General features: G+C 33.3%; 1 protein-coding gene and 1 pseudogene across 3 annotated transcripts; both read right to left on the bottom strand.

Moving 5' to 3' along the window:
• Positions 1–11876: 11876 nt before the first annotated feature.
• Positions 11877–14115, bottom strand: LOC111369120 (transcription factor MYBC1-like). Of its 3 annotated transcripts, none has more exons than XM_022990604.1 (2): positions 12762–14115; positions 11877–12654 (listed from the first exon to the last, which is right to left on the bottom strand). In XM_022990604.1, exon 1 carries the CDS (start codon positions 13699–13701, stop codon positions 12769–12771), a length of 933 nt encoding a protein of 310 aa, XP_022846372.1. In that variant the 5' UTR covers positions 13702–14115; the 3' UTR covers positions 11877–12654; positions 12762–12768. The 3 variants fall into 3 exon arrangements, with proteins under 3 accessions (XP_022846372.1, XP_022846379.1, XP_022846382.1); XM_022990611.1 differs by having other exon boundaries at positions 11877–12353; XM_022990614.1 differs by having other exon boundaries at positions 11877–12344.
• A 1084-nt stretch (positions 14116–15199) lies between these two features.
• Positions 15200–17234, bottom strand: LOC111369114 (annotated as a pseudogene).
• Between the last annotated feature and the right edge of the window lie 5901 nt (positions 17235–23135).

Here is a 23135-nt window from a genome sequence, read left to right as displayed (position 1 = left end):
CTTTCATAAAATAATATTACACGTAAATCGAAAATTTTTCATTCTTTTTCAACCACTCATTTTTTAAAAAAATAATATTCCCCCCATTTTCATTTTTAGGTAATGGGGATCAAACATGGGCTAAGTTCATGTTTAGTGTAGATTAAAATCTTGATAAAAATTTAAATTAAAATAAACAATTAATTTTAACCACATATTTTATGAAATTCAAAATTTTTCAATCACATATTACATTAATGTTTATCAAAATCAATTAAAATTTTGATTTTTAATTACACAAAAGATGTGTTAAATATTTAGGCCATATTTAGTACTAATTCAAATTAAATTTTAATTTAAATCAAAGTCATACAATTAATTTTAATCATATCTTTTATGGGATCCACTACTTTTCAATTGCACATTTCCAAATTTTTTATTAAAATCTATTAAAAATTTAATTTTAATTTTAATTTCCACCAAACATGAGGTTAATACTTGACGTTCTTTACGTTGAGAAATCATTTTTATACTTATCCAATTTGTTGTTTGCCTTTATTCTTCAAATTTATTAAACAAATAATGATTCCCGAGACAAATTTTGGGTCAACCACTTTCCATTTTGTTGAAGTATTAAATAATTATGTTCTATAAATTATATGGAAATTAAAAAAAGAAAAATTAGACACAATTAGGGACCACCAGCGCGTGAACTCAATAAAGAGTGCTGAGAGTGGTTGGAAGATTCTCTCTCACGGTGTATCGAAACTTCTCGCTTGACCATGTAAAATGTTTCCTTTCCATTACGCATGACTCAACCAACCTGCATGTAGAGCCCGTTTGGAAGTAATTTTGAGAATTGATTTTTTGATTGTTATGAGAAAAGTGAGATCCACCTATGAAAGAAGAAGTCAAATATGACGACTGAAATAATAAAATAACAATCAAAAAATTAATTTTTTGAGAGGAAAAATCGCTCCCAAACATGCTCGTAACCTATTTTAACGTGTCTATCTTTAAAATTATTTTCAACAAACTCATTGAATTAATATTATTTAGAGAGTGAATTTATAATTAAAATATATTTAAAATATTTCAATTTTTAATGATAAAAAATAATATAATGATTTGGAAGGAAGTTAGTAAAAATAAAATATATGAAAAAAAAAAAAATATATATATATATATATANATATATATATATTGAAAAAGGTTAATATTTCAAGAATTGTAGGCAGGTTATAAGGCAGTTATAAATCAAATTATAAAAATTCTACTCAGTACTCTTCTTAATTGAAATATCTTTTGATAAGATAATATCCTTTTTTTTTTAAATATGCCATCTGAGATATATGAACTTGGGCCTAACTCCATTTTTGTAAGGACACCAATGGCACTCCCTTAACAAAAATTCTTAAAACAGTGATCATTTTCCCCTTTCTATGCGTTTCACTAGCCTTTCCACTAGGTCTTTATGCTTTGAAGGGTCACTCAGGACTTATTTTAAAAACAGTTTAAACTTTAACTTGGAGTTAAGACATGTTCTTATCATATACTCAGCATGAAACATAAAACTTTACAAAAGATTTACAGAAACAAAAATCTCATAAATAACATTTGTTCTTTAAAGATCTGGGACTAATATTGATTATTAGTACCATATCTTAGAACAATAAAACATATCTACTGGAATGATCCATCAGTAGTTTAAAAACATAAATATTTTTTGTAGGATATTATCATATCTATGAATAAAAACAATTAAGAATTTCCCTTTCGGGAAAGAGAGAAAATTAGAACATATTTCAAAGAAACAAAGAACTTTTATTATTTTCTCAATTATGTGTCTTTACAAGTGAAAGAATGACTTCTTATATAGGAGAGAAAAAGGAAGAAAACGCGTTTTTCAAAAGCAAAGAATCTTTGCTTTTTCAAAAATGTCAAAAAGAAAACAGTAAATATCAAATCTTACTTTATAAAACAGTAAGATTCGTTACATATTTTTCAAAAAGAAAACAGTAAAAAGTCTGTCTTTCGTACAATAATTCTTGATCTTTTTGGAAGTTTGCCAAATGTCTATTTTCCAGCTAAGTCTTTATTTGTAGATCTTTCTTGAATCCTTATCTTGTCTCATAATTGTGTCGGCCAATACTGTCTAAAGATGCTCCTCCATCAGTATAACCTTCTGAATTATTGTCCTCTTCTGTATTATCCTCATAATCTTCTTTAAGATCAATTTTCTTTTTGCTTTTGTTTTTCTTCTTTATCTGCAACTTCTTTTTCTTTGAAATCTTTTGTTTAACTTGTTGCTGTAATTTTTCTATTTTATCAAACATTTCTTTCAATCTTTTTATATCTGATTGAGTAATTTGTTCTGGATCTTGTGCTGATTGAAGTGATTCTGAAATAAGATTAACTGGGCTTTTCTGTTTTAAATCTTTTGGACTAATTTAATATCTTCTATGTTAAAATATCTTTGACCTTTTGGTGAAGTTTTTCCATATAAGGGTCCTGCAATTTTTCCTAAATCTTTAATAAAGGGTCTAGCATAATTAACTAATCCTAAAAATTTTTGTAACTGCTTAAGGTCTTCAAGTTTATCTGGAAAATCTAAAGCTTTTTGGGCTATATGAGGTTGTAACTCTATTTTTCCTTTTCCTATATTTACTCCTAAAAATTCTATATATTCTTTAAATAAAGACATTTTCTTTTTATTTATAATTAGACCATGTCTAATAAATTCTGAAAAAAGAATCTGTAAATGACCTCTATGTTCTCGCCTATTTTTACTAAATACTAAAATATCATCTATATAAACTATAATAAATTTATTATGCTTACTCAAAATACTATCCATTTTTCTTTGAAAAATACTATGGGCATTTTTTAATCCAAATGGCATAACTAACCATTCAAAATGTCCTTCTGGGCTAGTAAAGGCTGTCCATTCTATTGAATTTGGGTGCATTTTTACTTGCCAAAAACCAGATTTTAAATCAAACTTACTAAAAATATTACAATCTTGAATCTTATTTATTAAAACTGTCTTATCTGAAATATTATAAGCATCATCTATTGTATTATCATTTAATCTTTTGTAATTAATTACCATTCTACTTTTTCCTCTAATAATTTCTGAATGTTTTCTAACTATAAAAGCTGCTGATCTGTGTGGACTTTCTGATTTTTTAATTACTCCTAATTTTAATAAATCTTTTATATGCATTTTAAAATCTTCCTGATCTTGGTTTGTAGCTTCAATATTTTTTGTCTTAATTATATATTCTGGATTTTTTTTTATTTCACAAAAAACTTTATCTTTTTCCCAATATTTTAATACATTTTCTCTTAAATTTTTTAATTTTTCTAGTTTACTAATCATGTTTTCTATATCTTGTTCTGTTACTAACAAATTATATATTTTTTCAATTTCTACAAAATCTAAACATATTTCTTCTTCTTCCTTAAAGTTTTCATAATATTCTTCTAAAAAATTTTCTAATTCTTCTTTTTCTATTAATTGACATTCTCTTTCTCTACTGCACTCACATTCTTTTTCTTTAATCCCACCACGCTTCTCAGCATACTCTGATGGAATAGTCTTAGTATAATTAGGTGCACAAATTGTAAATTTTTGTAATTGCATAAAATCTTTGCTAATTATTATGCTACCATTATCTTTTAGTAAGAAACTTAATCCTAAAATTAGATCTGTATTTAAAAATAATTCTCTTACCCATACTGAATCTTTAGGTAAACTATATTCTGTACTTTTTCCACAATTAGTCTCAAAACTAATTCTTGCTGGTTTTAAGATATCTTGGTAACTATAAAAATTCTCATCCATTTGTTGGGCTTCTATAGGTTCTTTTGACTTTATTATATATTTTTCTGGTATGATTCTTTTATTAATTACACAATGACTACATCCTGAATCTATTAAACCTAAACAAATTATTTCAAAATTTTCTATTCTAACATAACATTTTACTTTAATACTTTTTAATTTTTCTGAATTACAAAAAACTTGGACTAATTCTGGTTCAGGAATAATTTCTGGGTTTTTTTCCTTTTTTATTTGATTCCAAGAATTCTAATTTTCGTAAAATATATCTTTGCATATTTTCTAAGTTTTCTATTCTTTTTCTTAATATTTTTATTTCTGATAATTCTATTTGAATTGAATCAATCTGATTATCTTCTTCAAATTCTACTAAGTCTTTTTGTATTGAGCATTTTTTACATGCTTCTAGAAAACAATCTTTACATTTAACTCTTAATTTTTTACTCTGAATTTGTAATTCAACACATTTTTCTTCTAAACATTGCATTATGAATTGTGTTCTTATTCCTATACTCCATAAATGATCTGATTTTTCTATAACATTCTTATTTTCATTCTATCTTTTTGTTATTTCTAATCCTAAGGGACCTGGTAATTTATGGAATAATTTTTTACCTAATTCTTGATTAAAAGTATTACCTGATATAGAAACAAGATAATGATATTCATTTAAAAATTGTTTAACTTCTTTACCTTTAGTCCATCTATTTAAACTAAGTTGTTCAAGATTTCTGATAGCTTTATATTGAATTATTAAATGTCTTGTATTTGGATCTGCTCCTGTTAATAATTCATGTATCTTACTAACAAAATTATAAGGATTATTTCCTAATGCTACCAGTGCTTCAAATTCTGTTTGTTTATTTTTCTTAAAAGCTTCCCATGTAGCTTTAGCACTTTCTCCTAAGAATGTCTCTAAATATCTATACATTTCTAATGGTTCCATATTGTCTGCTAATCTAATATAATGACCTAATATTGTATTCTTCCATACTTCTATTATATTATTCCAAGTTTGAGGATCATGTGCTGTAATATTTAATATTTATGGTTTATGTGGTGTCTGAAATTCTATTTTAGGTTCTAAAGGTCTAACTTTTCCTTTAGCTATATAATTTCTTTCTTTATCATTATAATCTGTATAAGCCATTCTAGGAGGATGACCACCTAAATATTGATATTGTTCTGGTTCTGTTTTAATTTGCATAATTTCATCTGTTAATTCTTTATAATTACTATCCTCTGAGATTTCTGTTTTATTATCAATTTCTTCTATATTAATTCCTACTCTTATATTTTTATAATTATCATAATATAAATATTCTTTTTCTCCTATTTGTTTAATTAAAAACAAATGATCTTCTAATTTTAAGAGTTCTGTAGGAGATAATTTCATTTCTAATTCTTTAGGATAAATTATTCTGTCTTCTATTTCTATTTCTACTGCATTAAGAAATTCTTCTGCTTTTTGTTGTTCTTCATTATTATTATTATTATATTCTGTTTTAGAATCATTATTTCTATTTATATGACTATAATTTCCAAACCTTAGACTAATTCTTCCATGTAAGTCTTTATATGTTATAGCTTCTTGAGGAGCTAAAATTGGTTTTTGAGTTTCCAAAAATTTTTCTAAATCCCATTCTAATCCTGCTAAAAGTTCTGAATCATAAGTTTTAGGCTTAATCATTTTTATTCCTTTACTGCTCATTAAATTTATTACTTTATCTATATATAATTTATATTTTGTTTGAAAATTATTACTACATCTTCCTAAAAATCCTATACTTATTAATAAGTTTTCTCCTGAAATAACATCTTCATATCCATGTGTTTGGATTCCTATTTTAATTTTTTCTGAAAAATCTTTTATGGTTAATAAAAAATCTGGATTGCAATATATAATCCCATTATTATCATTCATATCTACCTCTGTACTGGCTATCATACTTTTTTTCTATATTTTGAATTCTTTCATCATAAATAGTTAATAAAACTTTATTTCCTAAATTTTTTCTCATTAATCCTTTAATTCCTATTACTATTAATCCTAGATGCATAAATCTAAAATTCTTTTTTCTTAATTCTTTTTTAGATTCTTCTGATATTAATGATAATTGTCTTACTTGACCATCTAAACATTGAATCGATATTTCTCTAGTATGTCTAAAAAATTGGGTTCTTGATTCAAAAATTCCTCTATTATAAAGATTTTCTGGATTAAGTAATTGTAGACCATGAGTTTGAAATCTATTATAATCTTGTTCAGGATCTATAAGTTCTTCTATATTCTGATTATACTGAGGCTGTCTATGTAAAATTCTTTCTATTATATTTGTACTTATATTAGAAGTACTATGTCTACCTCTATCATAGGGTTCTGAAGATGGTCCTCCTTCTCTAATAGTTCTTGATCTGCCAGGAAAATTATTCATATTTTATAAAATGTTGTAGATAATTTTCTAGTTATTTTTTCTTTACCTGTATTTTTTAAACTTAATCTATCTAGCTTATTTATTATATTTTCTACTTCTTGAGTTGGTTTATTTTCTATATTATTTAATTTTTTATTTATATTTTCTATTGCTTCTGTGGTCTTAATATCTGAAAATTTTTCTTTATCTTCTACTTTAGAAATTTTGTTTAAAATAGCTGAATTTTGTTCTTTAATAAAATCTAAGTTTTCACGAATTTTATTAATATCTTTTTCAATATTAAAGATTCTTTTTCCTAAAGAACTTACTTCTACAATTAATTTATTAACCTCTTTTATTAAAAGATCCAGTTTAAAACTCTAATCTGAATAATAAAAAGAATCTAATGAAAAATTTGTATGGTCTGATAAATAATTATTATCTAAATTATCTAATTCAGTAATCTCACTAAAATCGTAGAAAGTCTTGAGCGCGATGGTCACCCCCTTCTTTGCCCATTTTTCTCTTTCGAAAAGAAACCACCGCCCTTGATCGAATCTATCAGCAGCGGTATTCTCCCTTGACTCTATCTTTAATTGAATTATGGAACTCTCTCCCAGAGCTGCAGAACTAACAACTCTATTAGAAAGTAGAATTAGCAACTTTTACACGAATTTTCAAGTGGATGAGATCGGTCGAGTGGTCTCCTTACTTCTAAGTTTGATATAAATATCTGATTAAAACTATTTATAAAATATTCTTCTTTAAATTCTGAAATTAAAGATCTATATAAAATCTGTTCTTTTAATTCTGGATGTAAATCTTTAGTTACTTGTAATATAGCAAACAAATAATCTATAGATTTATGTTTTTCAAAAGAAATAAATTCTATACCGTATTCAAAGATCTCTTCTATTTCTTTGTAAAATGTAAAACTATAAGATATTTTTTCTAGATCTACAAGTAAAATTCTAAAAATCATAAAACAAGTAAGAATTTTCTAAAGATTCTAAGAATTATACCTTTTCTAAAATCTGAAGAAATGAAATATACTGAAGTCACCAGCACCGGAACAAAAGCTCAGATACCAAAGGGGGGGTCCTGAAAAAGGTTAATATTTCAAGGATTGTAGGCAGGTTATAAGGTAGTAATAAATCAAATTATAAAAATCCTACTCAGTACTCTTCTTGATTGAAATATCTTTTGATAAGATAATATCCTTTTTTTTTTTTTTTAAATATGTCATCTGAGATATATGAATTTGGGCCTAACTCCATTCTCGTAAGGACACCAATGGCACTCCCTTAACAAAAATTCTTAAAACAGTGATCATTTTCCCCTTTCTATACGTTTCACTAGCCTTTCCATTAGGCCTTTACGCTTTGAAGGGTCACTCAGGACTTATTTTAAAAACATTTTAAACTTTAACTTGGAGTTAAGACATGCTCTTATCATATACTCATCATGAAACATAAAACTTTACAAAAGATTTACAGAAACAAAAATCTAAACATATTTCTTCTTCTTCCTTAAACTATATCTGGAAAATCTAAAGTTTTTTGGGCTATATGAGGTTGTAACTCTATTTTTCCTTTTCCTATATTTACTCCTAAAAATTCTATATATTCTTTAAATAAAAACATTTTCTTTTTATTTATAATTAGACCATGTCTAATAAATTCTGAAAAAAGAATCTGTAAATGACATCTATGTTCTCGCCTATTTTTACTAAATACTAAAATATCATCTATATAAACTATAATAAATTTATTATGCTTACTAAAAATACTATCCATTTTTCTTTGAAAAATATTAGGGGCATTTTTTAATCCAAATGGCATAATTAACCATTCAAAATGTCCTTCTGAGCTAGTAAAGGCTGTCCATTTTATTGCATCTGGGTGCATTTTTACTTGCCAAAAATCAGATTTTAAATTAAACTTACTAAAAATATTACAATCTTGAATCTTATTTATTAAAACTGTCTTATCTGGAATATTATAAGCATCATCTATTGTATTATCATTTAATCTTTTGTAATTAATTATCATTCTACTTTTTCCTCTAATAATTTCTGGGCTATATGGAAAATATATATATATATATATATATATATTTAGTCGTAAAATTAAGTATTAATATAAAGAGTTTGTTGGAATACTCTCTAAATTTGTAGATATTCTTTAAATTGTAAAATATATTCTTTAAAAATAGGAGTCTTGAAAAAGGAGAATATTGAAGTTGGTATATAATTTTGTCTCGATTCTTGAGTGCTTTAAAAATTTAAACATGCACATTCAACATGTTTTTTACACAGTACAGAAAATGACACAATTGATAAATTTTGGAAGGATGTTGAACCCCTTTAATCTTTTAAAAAATATATATTTTTCAAAATTATATTGCAGCGTTTCATTAGCTATCTACATTCTACGTAAGTTATATGTTATACTCAATGCTCACGATTAAATATATCAAGACTTCCGCACATAGCATCAAATTATGCATCGAAAATTAAGTTGAATGGCATAATTGTGAAAATTGAAGTTATGTGATATAATTGAGATTTTTAGCATAATGAATCTCGTCCAAAACATGAAAAAAGAGGTTGTTATCCCTTTAAATTTTCTATAAAATTTGTTTAAATGGGAATCGTAAAGCTCGTGCACTGGCTTTGCCTATCACGATAGGTCTTAGTGAAAGAACTTGATTGCCTAATGGTCAAAGTTAAGTTTAGGAGGCCTTGAGTCGAGCCAGCTCGGCACAACCCATTGTCAATGCCTTGTAAAGGGGTTGAAATGAGGTTCCATGGGCACGAAGAAAAGCTTGAAATTCCAAGTAAAATGAATATACAAATGACGGGCTTGAGGTCCCACAACATAGAAGCGAAATTAAATGGAAGGTCCAATATATTTGGGCTGTTACTAACGAAGGGCATGGCAGCCCATTCGACCATTGAGACCACAAGGGGTCCAAGTAAACATGGACTTTACATGACAAAGGGACCCCAATCGACCATTGAGACCGCTACTTTTCCTTCAGCCCAACTCCTCAAGTTCGACTTGCATGTGTTAAACATATTTTAATAAAAACTCGATTGGAACAGTTAACAAAAGACTATTGTCTATTTTAAAAACGAAAAGCTCTACTATTGTTGTTATTAAATATGATCAACTAACGATTATAGCTACGTAGAAAGTGTTCTCACTCATGAACCTGCCTTTACAAGCTTTCTTGATCTTCTCAATAAAAAAATTCATAGCAAATGTTTGGCTCGTTGACTTAGTTAGCGTGACAGAACACAGAGGCGGTGCCGAACCTATAGATAGATCACACCTTATCACTCAAAAGACGAGTAGATTTATTTTATACCTCTAATATTAACTTTAGCGACTGGATCCTAAGGAGTTGCTAATGCCTCAACTCTCAAGTGACGACAACGCAAATCAACCCTAGTTTCTTATTATACTATGAAACAAACGCAAGCAAATGGTTTAAGGTTCATGTGGTGGGGTTAGTTGTTTATTGAAAGGCAAAGATACCAATGAATAATTCAGTACCAGCTTTGATGAGGTAATCCACGAATAATTAATGGATGGGATCTGTTTGCATTTCTAAATCATCAAGAATCGTGTCGATATAAGTGGGTGCACACTTTCAACAAGAGTAATTTCATTTAGTCTCATTGGAATTTTAATTCCAATTTAGGTGGCGCTAATATAACATTAAATAATAAGTGAAATTAAAGGACTTATGTAATTCCACGTTTTTTTTAGCATCACTTAGATTGAGATTGCAAGTTCAGTAGGACTACATAACATTACTCTTTTAACAATTTTTCCAAATTTAAAACTTATTCAAATTTCGTATTCGATAAACTTTCTTACTTGTAGGTTGGATTAATTGTTATGTCAAAAATCGACGCGTGCACATTTTTCCTAAGTAGGCGACGACGACTTGATTTCAACAAGTTTGCTTTTTAATACGTTTAACCATCTCTGTATAAAGAGACTATGATTATAAAAGAAATGGAAATATGTTAACACAGCATATCTTGGAAGAAAAATGAAGCTAATTTGCTGGGATCCACAATTTGAATTCTTGCGACTTATTTAGCACATTAAATTGAACATGACAATAGACGTATCATTCTCCATCCCTTTTATAAAACCACCATAAAATTTCTTGTGATGTATTTGGAACGTTGAACTGGACATGACGATGCATATATCATTATCCGTTCCTTCTATGATATCCTCTTGAGATGAAATTCTCTGACAACATCATGATTCTTATAGATATCAAAGTTAAGATTTAGACTTATGAATTGCATTGAGGATGTTCTAATCTACAATGAACACTTGAAGACAAATTAAAAGTTGTGACTTATCATCAGCATTGAATATGTTGTCCACAATGATGGCATTAAAGACAATAACATATATGATCTAATCAACTTGGAAGTGCAAGACAAGTACCAGAAGCAAGATTTGAAGCTTAGATCATCACAATCATATTTTTATGACTAAAGCCAGGATAAATACTAATGAAATGCATAATTTATAATGGAAAGTTCCCTGGCAGCATTTCGGCCTCTGTGAAATGTAGACAATTTTGTATAATTAAGGATGCGTTTGATTGCAAGCATTGAAATTGCATGAAAAAAAAAATTCTAAATAATTCAACTGTTTAGAATTTATTTGTATGAAAATTGTCGATTAAATGTGTTTGATTGATTTAATTTTCAACCTAGAAAATATTATACTTGTTCATTTTTTATTGGTGGATAAATGAGAGAGAGTGGATAAATAAGAGAGAGTGGATTCTGTGAAAAATAAAATCATCTCTTTCGAAAATATGGTCTCGTGACCAAAAGTGGAAAAATATTTTCCATGGAAAAAAATGGCAATCAAATAGCACAAAAATAGGAAAAGACACATTTTCCATGAAAAATATAAGCAATCAAACGCACTCTAAGATTTATAGTGGACAGTTTCCGTCCATCTGACCATTATGGTCACATGATGATTACGTAATCGATTTTCCAGAGGAAAACTGGATTTATAGCAGAATCAGTCATTGAAAACTACGTGCTACAAATGAAACGTCGAAAATCCATAAACATTATAATGAACCACTTCTGAGGTAACAATCTCCATCTAAAACTAAAAGTTCTCACCTATAATACTCAGGATTGGGATACATATGAAGGCCAAATGTTCACATAAAGGCACAGAAACATTCATACAAACTTTCAAGAATATCATTGGCCAAATAATTGAGCAAATGAATCAAATAATTACATGCTTACTCGAGTGAAATCATACGAATATTGGACCAGAACACGAACGCCAGGAAAAGTAAAAATATAAGACAGTCTAAATATATTGCAATATGCAACAAGATTTCAGAAGTTAACTTCTGAGCACCAAAAAAGATGTAGATGGATATATAGATGGTGAATATAAATATATACATCTTTTGGCGCCGGGGGATGGTTGATGGGGGAAGATAGTAGCTAGCAAGAGATGCAAAACACTATGAAATAAACATCAAGATATGGCAACATGTCATAACAGAAATATTTTATGTAAAGGGATGACAGAATTCAAGAAATTCGAAAAAGAAATGCAGTCGCGGATTAATAATTGTCACGAGACTTCTAATTGAAGTAATATTGCAATAATATTAGGATTGTTATTGTATCATAGGTGCTATAAGAACCACTCCATTTAGAACAAATAGGAATGGCATCTACATGACTTCTAAACTAAAGAAACAGAGAACTTAGCAAGTAGATGTGCCGGAACAAACAGTACAATTATGTAGTCCATGTATCTGCATCACCATCTCAAACTTCTATATCATCGTTTTGCCAAATTATTCACCCATATCTGCATAATCGAGAATGGCTAATCCTTGTTTCATCCTTCAGGCACCACCATCTTCTTTGATAAACTGAAGACTCAATTCGGGAAGACTCGAATGTTGTTTTCAAGTAGAAGGCACAAGAAAAAATTCTCGTTTTGCTCAGGAGGTAAGATGTCTTTCTATGAGAGTCACAGGTCTCTTTATTAGTTTCTACTTGCGGCATGCAATTTCCTTGACTGTAGGTACTGGTTATGATCAGTTCGGCAGAAAAGAAGGAATAGTGTGAATTTTCAGGTGGAGCCATATTGATCTACGAATTTAACAATAACTTGATTGCACATTTTCAACACCAGAAGCTGACATGGACACAAATGCTACGTACAACTTGTTTACAGTTATGGAAAAACATGGAATTGGCTGATTGAAACCAGAATTGAAGACTCAGTTCAACATGCACAGATAGAGATATACAAGACTGCCACAAGCATTTAAGCGGTAGTTCATTGTACGAAGCCTAATGCCAATAGCCCCACCTATCAAGAACAACTAACAACACAGGATTGATAGGAATAGGTTGCTAAAATAAATACTAAATGTTAATCCAAACACAGATTTTAACAATGCCTAAAAGTCAATCGAGGAGAAAGATTTACCCCAAATTCATTCATCCCCAGTTGGAAACAGGGTGAGGACTTTCCTTCCATTCTCAGCCCTGGGAGACTCCAAATCCTCGACATACCGTGGAGGCACCACCGAACTATTGCTACTATGAACCGGCGGCCCCACTCTCTGCACTTGCTGCTGTGACTGCCTTATAAACGGATGCTCAAATTGCCCGTTTGGCGGTGAGGTCCCAAAATGCCTAAACTGCTGCTGCAGCTGTGGATGGTGGTGAGGTCCTGGCCCCGGCCCAACCGCTGCTGTCATTTGATGATGCTGCTGCATTGCAGCCACCGGCATAAAGGGCAAAAAATGGTCGGAATTTGGCCTTCCTGGATGCAAAAAATGTGCCGGCACAGGCGAGCTTGCAAACAAATGATCAGTAGGATCCACACTAACATTATTCCCACCAACACCACCACTCCCATTACTGGAAATTCCCTGCATCCTCTTCAGATAAAGCCTGTATTTCTGCAAGTGGCTAGCAACATTCTCTCTAGTAAGTCCATCCACACTCATCAGCTGCATTATAGTCTTGGGTACAGCATTCTTTATCCCTAAATGAGCCACAGCATCCACAAATCTCTTATGCAGCTGAGGAGTCCAAACAAGCCGTGGCCGCTTCAACGTCCGAGCCGGCTCGTCCGACCCCACGCCGCCACCGGTCCCAGCTACTCCCCCGTCACCACACCCTCCTGATACACCCAACTCGACCGAGTCGAAGTCTGCGGAAGAGTTAGGTTGAGAAGAGTGCGCGGTAGTCTGCAGCGGCGGCGGAGTGCTCTGATGGTCGTGATTTGGAGGTGAGTTTCGAATATCAAAAGCCAGTGCTAGATCAGGGGTTATTAGGGTTTGTGATAAAGGCATCAATTCTTCTGGTGATGGCAATTCCTCTTCCCATTTTGCAAACCAATTCGAATCATCCTCCCTCATCTTGAATACACTAAAACTTTCTTGAATTGGCAGTTTATTGGGAATCAAAAACTATAAAGGTTGATTTTCTTTTTTCAAGATTTTGTCAAGAAACAGACAAAAATTCCAAGTGGGAAGCAAAAACAGTCAATTGCAATGAATTTGCAGGATTTTTCCAGGAAAAATTTCTTCTCTCTCTCTCTCTCTCTCTACCAACAAAGATACAATAACTGATTCACTTGAACAGACGAGAAGAAGTTAAAAAATAAAAAAAAATGTGTGTGACTGTGAGTATATGGAGGAAGAAGGGCTGGGTGAGTGGGTGATCGAGGTGGATCTTGTTTAGCTTTTATTAAGTTTACTGTTTGTTGATTCCTAGTGATTTTTGTGTGCAAAGGTTGCATTTTTTTCTGGAGAGTGAGTGGCCACTGCTAAAAGGATTTTTATTCCACAAACCTATACATACAACTACTGGTATCTATATCGTACATACATAAACCACGTGTATGCCCAGTAGCGTGAACGACACGCTTCGTTCCAGTTGGATAGTAACATTGGACATACTTTTGGAGCTATTAATGGCTTACTTGGTTACGATTATTTTGTCAGGGATGATTGTGACTAATATGAATTACGTTCAATTTTTATAAAATTATGAATATAAATATTAAAATGAATTGATAATGAAAATAATTAAAAAAATATGAACTTTTATATTTATTTTTAATATAATAATATTTTGTGTTCGAACATTTCTCCCTCAATGATATTAGGTTTCCATCGATATCGTGTTCTTGCTCGTGACTACTTATGCATTGAGGTCCTATAGTTAGGAGGGAATATTTTTTGGATGCTCAATGTGATTAGAGGGGTTGTTTATGCAAATGATAGGATATTAGGGTTGACTTTAATTGCAATATTCCTTGTTTTAATTGTAATTAAAAATGGCAATGAGTTAAGTAGGTCTAAAAGAGGTAAAAATTAAGGCATGGATTAGAAAAATCAAATTAAATATAATTGACATTGGTTATTTCAATATTATTAGTATTAAAATAGCTAAATTAAGTATATCTAAAGTGAATAAAGATTTTAGATATCAATCTCGTTAACTTCTATGAACACTCGTGGCATGTTTTTTATGTTACACAATATTTCATTATATGATTAAGGAAGATTAAGTTGAAATATTAAACATGTTCTATATTACTTGTTATGTGGAATACTTTTGACTAAACATAGGTATCAATCTCAATAACTTCTATGAAAACTCGTATCATGTTTCTTACGTTGTGCTAAACGAGTTTTAGATAAGATTAAGGACGATATTTAAGGGACGGTTTGATGTTGATTTTTTTAGAATAAATTTTGTGAATTTTTTTTTCCCCCGAAGAATTTGTGATTTTTAAAGTAGAGAAAGCTATGAATCCACGTACAAAATGACTGAATTTACATTTAAACCTTTGAAGTCAAAGACGGACATTTAGTCGATACACGAGAAAAATATATTGGAAGTTGTAAGAATGAAAATATCCGTTAATTACATTGTAACAATTTCAACTTTGAAAATTAAGAGAGACGTTAGTATCGATGAGAAAAAAAGAATCGTTGTATAAAGTTTCAGGCGCCTGTAGAATATTTACGACGCAGCCAAAAGATACTGAGCTGGTAACAGCCCCTCGCTCTGGACTCGAGTATTTCTTGTAGATCTCACCTTCAGTTTGTGATCTGCAGCCATCGAATCAAATATGCAAGAAATGATCTTACATGAGCAGTAGCTCTGAGAAACCCGTGTGCACTTTAAGTGTCTCAGACCATACAGGCGCCTTCTTTAGCGTGCATCTTGCAGCATAGACTGCTGAGGCAGCAATCATCGATGGACAATGCATAACAGTGGCATAATTCATCATTCCGAGCTCGGCTAGAAAATAGACCATGTTCTCCATCTTATATGGTTCATAGATGAGTCGAGATATACTTGCATCAGAATCAGGTAAAGAAGCTTTGATGAACCGTACTAGGAACATATACAGCGTGGGAACTGTTAGGTTCGACTCCAATTCACCGAGTATGCATTTCTCCATGCGCAAGACCTGTTCGTTTGTGTAGGCTCTGTCTGATATGCACACAAAGTCATTGACCTGCAAAAATATTGGTTAGTTCATCAGAATTTTAGTTTCAAATGTTTGTAAGTCTAGTCGAAGAAACTTTAGTGACCACCTCAGGGGCCCAAATTTCTTCGTATCTTGAGGCAATAAGCATCGAGCTTATGCCTAACAACTGAAGTTCCCTCCTTGATGTTGTCTTTACTGCGAGATAGCGATCAACAATGTTGATAGTCAAGTAAAGAGTCTCTGTCAAAAGCTCGAATTTGTGGTGGACTTGAATCAACCAATCAACCAAAATTGCTCTCATCTTCTCATTTATCTCAGGTTGTGAATCCATATAATCGTGAACTCGACTTTCATTCTGTAAAGGCCTCGCGAAATTTATTACGGATAGCTCCAAGATGGACAAGAACAGAACAGAACAAGCAAGTAGATACCTCAACTAGCTTATAGAACTTGCATATTTCTTCAACATATTCCACAACTGCCAAATCATTATTCACATCTGCAGTATCAATATCAGCTATCTGCTCCTTTGGCTTGTAATTCATCCCACAAGCAGTCTGTAAAATGAAATCTGATATGAGAGGGAAATAGAATAAGAGACAAGATTATTAAGGAATCATATGTAAACCAAAAAGTCGACCTTGCTTCGAGCAGTGAGAGTTGGAGCATTCCTTTTCATTGATTATTCAGTGTTTTCCTTATTCACAAAAGCCCTTTCCTTCTTAACTTCGTCTCTATCAGAACTAATATCGATTACCTCCTCGGGTTTTGGCTTCGGTTTTGTAGTATCTGTATTCGGGGCTGGCTTTTTCACCACAGCTTTTGGCATTGCTCCATCTACTGCAATGCCATCATTCGCATTAACTGCCATCGATTTCTTCTGAAGATCAAAGATACTGCTTAGTGGACTCAAAATATGAAAACTGGAAACAAAAACACGATCTCTAAAAATGGAAACCTTATTGTTTTCAGCTGCTGCAGCCTGTGCATTCGCCAGCAATTGCGCACAAAAACTCCTGAAATAGTACAATAGACTAAATTTTGACTACGTTTCTTCTTTAATACCCTCGAGTAGTGTCAAATGAAATGAAAGAGAGAATATTGAACCTTGTGACGGGGCGACAGATTTGAGGCAGTGGCTTGCCTTCAATCTCAGGAACAGTAACCCGATTCCCGATGTCGCCAAGTGATCGTCGATTTTTCCTCTCAGCCGCCATGTTCTTCTGCTTATTGACACCCCGGGGGCTACTGCCGCCTCTGTAAATTGAACATGAAAATTAGAAATTGAATGTAATATAATTCAAACCAAATGAAACCCTCATCAGGAAACAAAACAAGATTAGACTTGTGCAAAAAATTCAGAATCATTCCAAGAAAAACTTCGAATTACAGATAATTAGAAGAAATAATTGTCATGGTTCCGGTGGAACTTATGGGGTTTGAACTTCAATAGCTGGCTTTTAAGGTATGATTCTCCCACCTTCCATAACAATGAGAGCAGTCATGGGCACCTGCCTTGCGTGGGGTCCAGGGTTGGAAACGTGGTCATTTGTCATGATTCTGGTGAAATTTATACGGGTTTGAATCCCACAACGGAAGTATGGACTTCTTTGTGTGGTTTATATAGACTTAGTTCTCCAACTTCAACGGCTAATTTTTGAGATATGGCTCTCCTAAATTCTATATTGGTATTGGGGTAGGCATCACCTCTCGAGACCCTGGTTGGTGTATGGGCACCTGCCCTGCACTCTTGAGGTATGGCTCTCACAATTTCTATGACAATGGCCAACGAACCCCATTGATGCATAAATGTACGAGAGGATCTCACAAAGAATATTGATAATTATAAAATTTCAACTTATTTTTCACATTTTATCGAAAGGTACGATCAAAATTACAAGAAATCAATTTTTGTACAAAAAGATTTACTTACCCTCATAATAGGAGTGGGGACCACACAATCGACATTTTTGAATTCATGTGGGGTCAGCATTTTTTTTTGAGTGTGTGTAACTCATTTTGTCAAAAGTTAGTGAGTACATATATATTAATCCATAAATTAATGGCACGACAAATACCAACTTGTTCGCTAAACTTGTTTCTTTGTCATTTCCTAATATTTACAGTGATTATTTTTTTAATTTCACCCTTGCTCACAAAAAAGACAAACCGCAAATTTTCTTTTACCAATGAGCATGTTTACCATATAAAAATCCTGGATATCACAATTTTTAAGGTGAAAATAAGGTATTGTATTCTAACTCGGAGTCAAAAGTACTTCTTAGACCCAATTTTGACCACAAAATAGAGCTTATTCATAAGCTATAGGTCCCATCCAAACGTGTTCACACCTTTTTCCCACCCAAGAATTAGAGTGAGCAACCTGGTTAGATTTTTTCTATCGAACTATTGTTTAGTTTGCTTTAAAAAGTTCGATCTCTTTTGATACACTAAAAGTGTAGCCCAAATCAAATAACCTAAAAAATGAAGTCCAATTGAACAATTCAGGATAAAGGCCCAGACTGGATTATTAACGAATGCAGTGGAAGCCCACGAACACAGTAACATCATCGCCCAAACTTGCAAGACGCTTAAAATCTGAGCGAATGGAGTGCCTTACAGTCGCCCAGAGCAATGACCCTGTTCTCGCGCCATACCTTCGAATCGCCCAGAATCTTAGCAAACATGAAATGTTATGGTTATCCAGAAATGCAGTTATTGAAGCAGTTATTGAGTAACCTTATCACATTCCACGATTCAAGGAACCCAGTTGAAGACGATTGAACGACGAAGAGTAGTGGCACCATTTAGAGACGGCAGTTCCACGACAAGTTAGCCACCATAAAAAGAGTGGGTAGTTATAAAGCAATCAAACAGTTTCCAAACAGTTTGTCATGAAGAAATCATCAAGGGAATATAAAAGGGAGAGAAGACATAGAGAAAAGGACCCCGAATCAAACACTCTCAAACAGAGAATATGTAATTTCAATTTCTTAGTTTAAACTTAAACATTTCTTTCAGTACTCGTGTGCTTGCGCCCCTTGGAGGTATTATGTTTAGTTCCAATTATAATCATCGCCAATAAAACACTCCTTTTTGAGACTTTTTCTCAAGAGGTTTGTTCCTTATACAATCGTTAGATCCCTTTTCAATTGTTAGCGATTACCCGCGCGAAACAATTTGGCACACCCAGTGGGACCTTGGTGTTTGGTGTTGAAAATACGAAAGGTGAAAGAATATGCCTCACAAATCTGATAAGGAAGCAGCAAGTCAGGGAAGAGTCTAGTCTGTGATCGAGCGATATGAGAAGCAGCATAGCTCTCCACGAACAGAGGGACATAGTTAGAACAGTCACGGTCGTTACGAACCAATGATAGAGTTGAGTCCTCGAACCATCTGTGCATTACTTGGAGAACTCACGCAGGATGTCGTTTAACAGGTAAATCTATGAAATATTCATAATATGGAAAGATTTACCCAGAATGGGAATGCACATTATGACAACATGGCCAAAGAACTAAATACTTTGAATGAAATAATGAATAAGTTAGTAGGCCAAATTTGTCAGCCAGTTGTGCCTCTTGCAAATCACTTTCAAGCTAGGACAATCGTGGGACATAATCCCCCAGTCCTAAGTCCAAATCAAGGGATAGAACCACCTTTTGGTTCCTCTACTTCAAACCAGGGGATGGTGTAAGGCCAAATCAGAATAGTGGTAATGGTACATCTAACTTGGGGGGTAGCCTAATTATAAGAAACAATGTCCTAAATAATGGACAGAATACCCCACGTGTCAATGATGGAATAAATATTCAGGCTAATGATAACAATGGCCCAAATTATGGCAACTTTGTTGCCAACCAAGGACCAAACATCAGGCCTCAGGCAAATAAACCGACCAACCAACCTATAGGAATTCCATACGACCTCAACGTCATGTTGAGAAACCAAATTATGGAAATAGTACAGGATCAAGTGGCATTTGGGGTACGTCCTGTCATTAGGCCGACTTACACAAAGTCATACCCTGATTGGGTAGACCAAGTATATCCATGGCCTAGAGGGTATAAATTGCCAGAATTCTCATTATTTACCGGTTTAGGAGAGGTGTCTACTCTAGAACACATAGGACGATTCACACTGCAAAGTGGTGAAATAACGGACTACCATAAAATGAGGTTGTTCCCTAGTTCATTAACAGGAGTAGTTTTTTCCTGGTTCATTAATTTGCCATCGAACTCTGTTCAAATGTGGCAACAATTGAAGCAGTTGTTCCATGCTCAGTTTTATAAGACTGAGTCTGAAATTACTTTGGTCGATTTGGCGAGTCTGCGTCAAATGCCAAACGAATGGACAGAACCTTCAAAAGTTCAAGACAGTAAGAAGTAAATGTTTTGTACTTTTGCCCGAAAAGGAGTTTGTCAAAATCGTTCAAAATTGTCTAAACTTTGATTTGAAAAAGAAATTTCAAGACAAGAAATTTTCTGATCTTTTTCAATTGAGCGCAAACGTGATTAGGTATGAACGATTAATAAGAGAAGAAGAGCAAATGAAAAACTCTAGTAAGGGGACTTATTATAGAGACCTAAACATTGATGTCCATACCATTAATGACGAATATTACGATCAAGACGAAATGTGTTTGGCCGAATTAATTAAAGGAGATACGTATAGTTGTCCTATAATGGCTAAGCCTAGACCGTCGGGCAAGGATGAGCTTATAAAAGATGAAAACAAAAAGGCTAGAACGTTCTCGTTCGATGTAATCAAAGCTGACCTTATATTTGATAAACTATATAAGGATAAACAGATAAAGCTGAGCGATAAACATAAATTGCCAAGCCCTGAACAAGTTAAGGGTAAAAAATATTGTAAATGGCATAATGCATGGTCACATTTGATTAACAACTGTTTGGTTTTTCGCCATGTGTTACAGGACGTCATTGAATCAGGACGAATTACGTTCGAAGATAAGAAGAAGATGGCAGTGGATGAAAACCCTTTTCCACAGTCACTTGGGGTGAACATGGTAACGACTGGTTTCAAAAACAAGTTGCCAAAATTCAAGTTGGTTATAGATGACGGGGAAGAGGACCCTGTGCCACATCCCAGTGTCTTTGAACGTATCAAAGGAAAGGAGCCCAAAAAGGATGAAGACGTCCTGTGTGTAAGATGCAAAAGAGAAGTGAGTGCAAATACAGAGAAACCAGGGATATGGCAGCATCACCATCGCCCTAGTTTTTTTCCAAACGCTCAACCTGGTAGAGGGCGAGGTACATCATTCTATAGGGAACCGCCTTTCGAGATGCAGTTCAGGCCAGTAAATGATGGGAGAACATTTAGGCCACAACCTCGCCAACCAAATATATGGCATTCGTTCCAGTATAACGCAGGAAGGGTGATACCCTTCAACGAGATCACTAGAACCCAACAAAGGTATTTTCAACGAAAGTATAGATGAATGATGAGGTAACAATAGGGAATGCCACGTCCTAAGGCGTCTAAATTACTCGAGGTGGCCAATCAAAATGTTCTTGAAGACAGTGAAGAGACTGGTACAGGCAAATCGATAGAAGAATTGCCAGAAAGTTCTTCTGGGAGATCGAAGTTTGAGCGAGACAAAAGGGATGGAGAAGATCCAGATCAGCCCCTTACTATTCAGTTCGGTACGTTGCCTCCTGTCATGGCTAATAATTACTTACTAGCCAATGAGTTTAAGAACAAGGAGAAAGAAGAAGGAGAAAGGGAGGATAACGAAGAAGAAGCATGTGTGCTGGAATGTGAGGAAGGCCAAACTTCTAGAGGGGCCTGCGATGATGAAGGGGATGATGGTATGACGGACATCGAAGGGGAAATTGATCTGGAAGCAGAAAGAAGAAAGAGAGGGGTATCGCACAATACTCTGTTGAAGCAACTACATCGAGAGGGGGTTCGTGAAGTGGACTTGTTGGGGGAACCGTCTTGGCATTCTTTCGATTATTACGTGCTGTACGGGACACCCAAAAGGAAAAAGAGAGTTCCTCGCTCTGAAAAGTATGGGTCACCTCCAAGAATAATGTCTCCTCCCACATGTTGGATAACTGAAGAAGAAGTATTAGAAAAGAGTAAAGGGGAAATTCGGGAAACAGAAGCTCAGTGTGACATACTGCACGTTGACTTATCACAAAAGGATAACTCGACAGAAGACAAACAGGAAGTGGAAATACATGCTGTCGAAAAGGTTATTTTTAAGAGACCAGCCATGAAGTTAACTAAACACTTGAGTCCATTGTACGTTAAAACTTTAGTTAATGGCATACCTGTGGCAAAAGTACTTGTTGATAATGGAGCAGCTATAAACACCATTCCATCTAGGATGATAAGAAAATTTGCAAAGACAGAAAGTGATATGATTCCAACGGAAGTCATCCTTACAAGTTTCAATGGAGGAGCAACTTCAGCTAAAGGGGTTATGCCATTGGACATAACTATAGGGATAACTACTAGGACCACAGTTTTCTTTGTAATAGATGGTCCTACTAGTTACAATGTATTATTAGGAAGAGATTGGATACACGGAAGTCGCTGTATACTCTCATCACTCCATCAATGCCTGATTTTTTGGAATGATAAGGGTGAAGCAGAAGTGGTGCAGGCCGATCATAGGCCTTTTGTCGTAGAAGCAAACTCAGTGGAAAGTTTCATGTACGAAGGAAATTATGGACCTGTCATAGTAGTCCAAGATGGAGAAGAAACTCAAATTGTTGTATAGAGTGAAGAGCCGTTTTCGATAGATGCACTCACTGAAATATTCAGTCAAATAAGGCCAAACATAGTGGCCCTAGAAGAGCCAATAATTGACAAAGAGTAATCAATGAGTTTTAAATGAGTTGTAAGCAACAGAGGCAAATGGCCGATGTTCAGGCCTTCAAAGCCAAATTAATGACTTTCAATAAAGAATGTAAGGACAAGATGAAAGAAGAAGCAGCCTTGGAAGCATTGGGAGACAAATTGGCAGTGTTCGAGTTGGAACAGAATATTGGCCGAGAAGTCAACAAGGTGGATTGTTTAAAAGAAGAAGTGGCTCTAAGGGAATTGGACGATGAAGTAATGAGGATCACCAAGCGTGGATACGCTCAAGCACAAGACCCTCTAATTAAAGTGAATATTGACAATGAAGGAGAAGATCGCCCAATATTCGTCAGCCAGATGCTCGATCAAGAGGTTAGTGATAAATTAATCGCTTTATTAAAGGAATATAAGGATTGATTTGCTTTGGAATATGAACATATGCCTGGTTTAGATAGAGGTTTGATGGAACATAGATTACCAACCAAGCCAAACTTTAAACCTCATAAACAACCT

Source organism: Olea europaea, chromosome 2 (assembly GCF_002742605.1).
Source record: "Olea europaea var. sylvestris chromosome 2, O_europaea_v1, whole genome shotgun sequence".
NCBI lineage: Eukaryota > Viridiplantae > Streptophyta > Magnoliopsida > Lamiales > Oleaceae > Olea > Olea europaea.
The sequence above is the reverse complement of the archived record's forward strand: the minus strand, read 5'-3'. Positions and strand labels throughout refer to the sequence as shown.

Excerpts from the sequence above, each read along its gene's own strand:
- LOC111369120 (XM_022990604.1), bottom strand. The coding sequence starts at position 13,701 with ATGAGGGAGGATGATTCGAATTGGTTTGCAAAATGGGAAGAGGAATTG.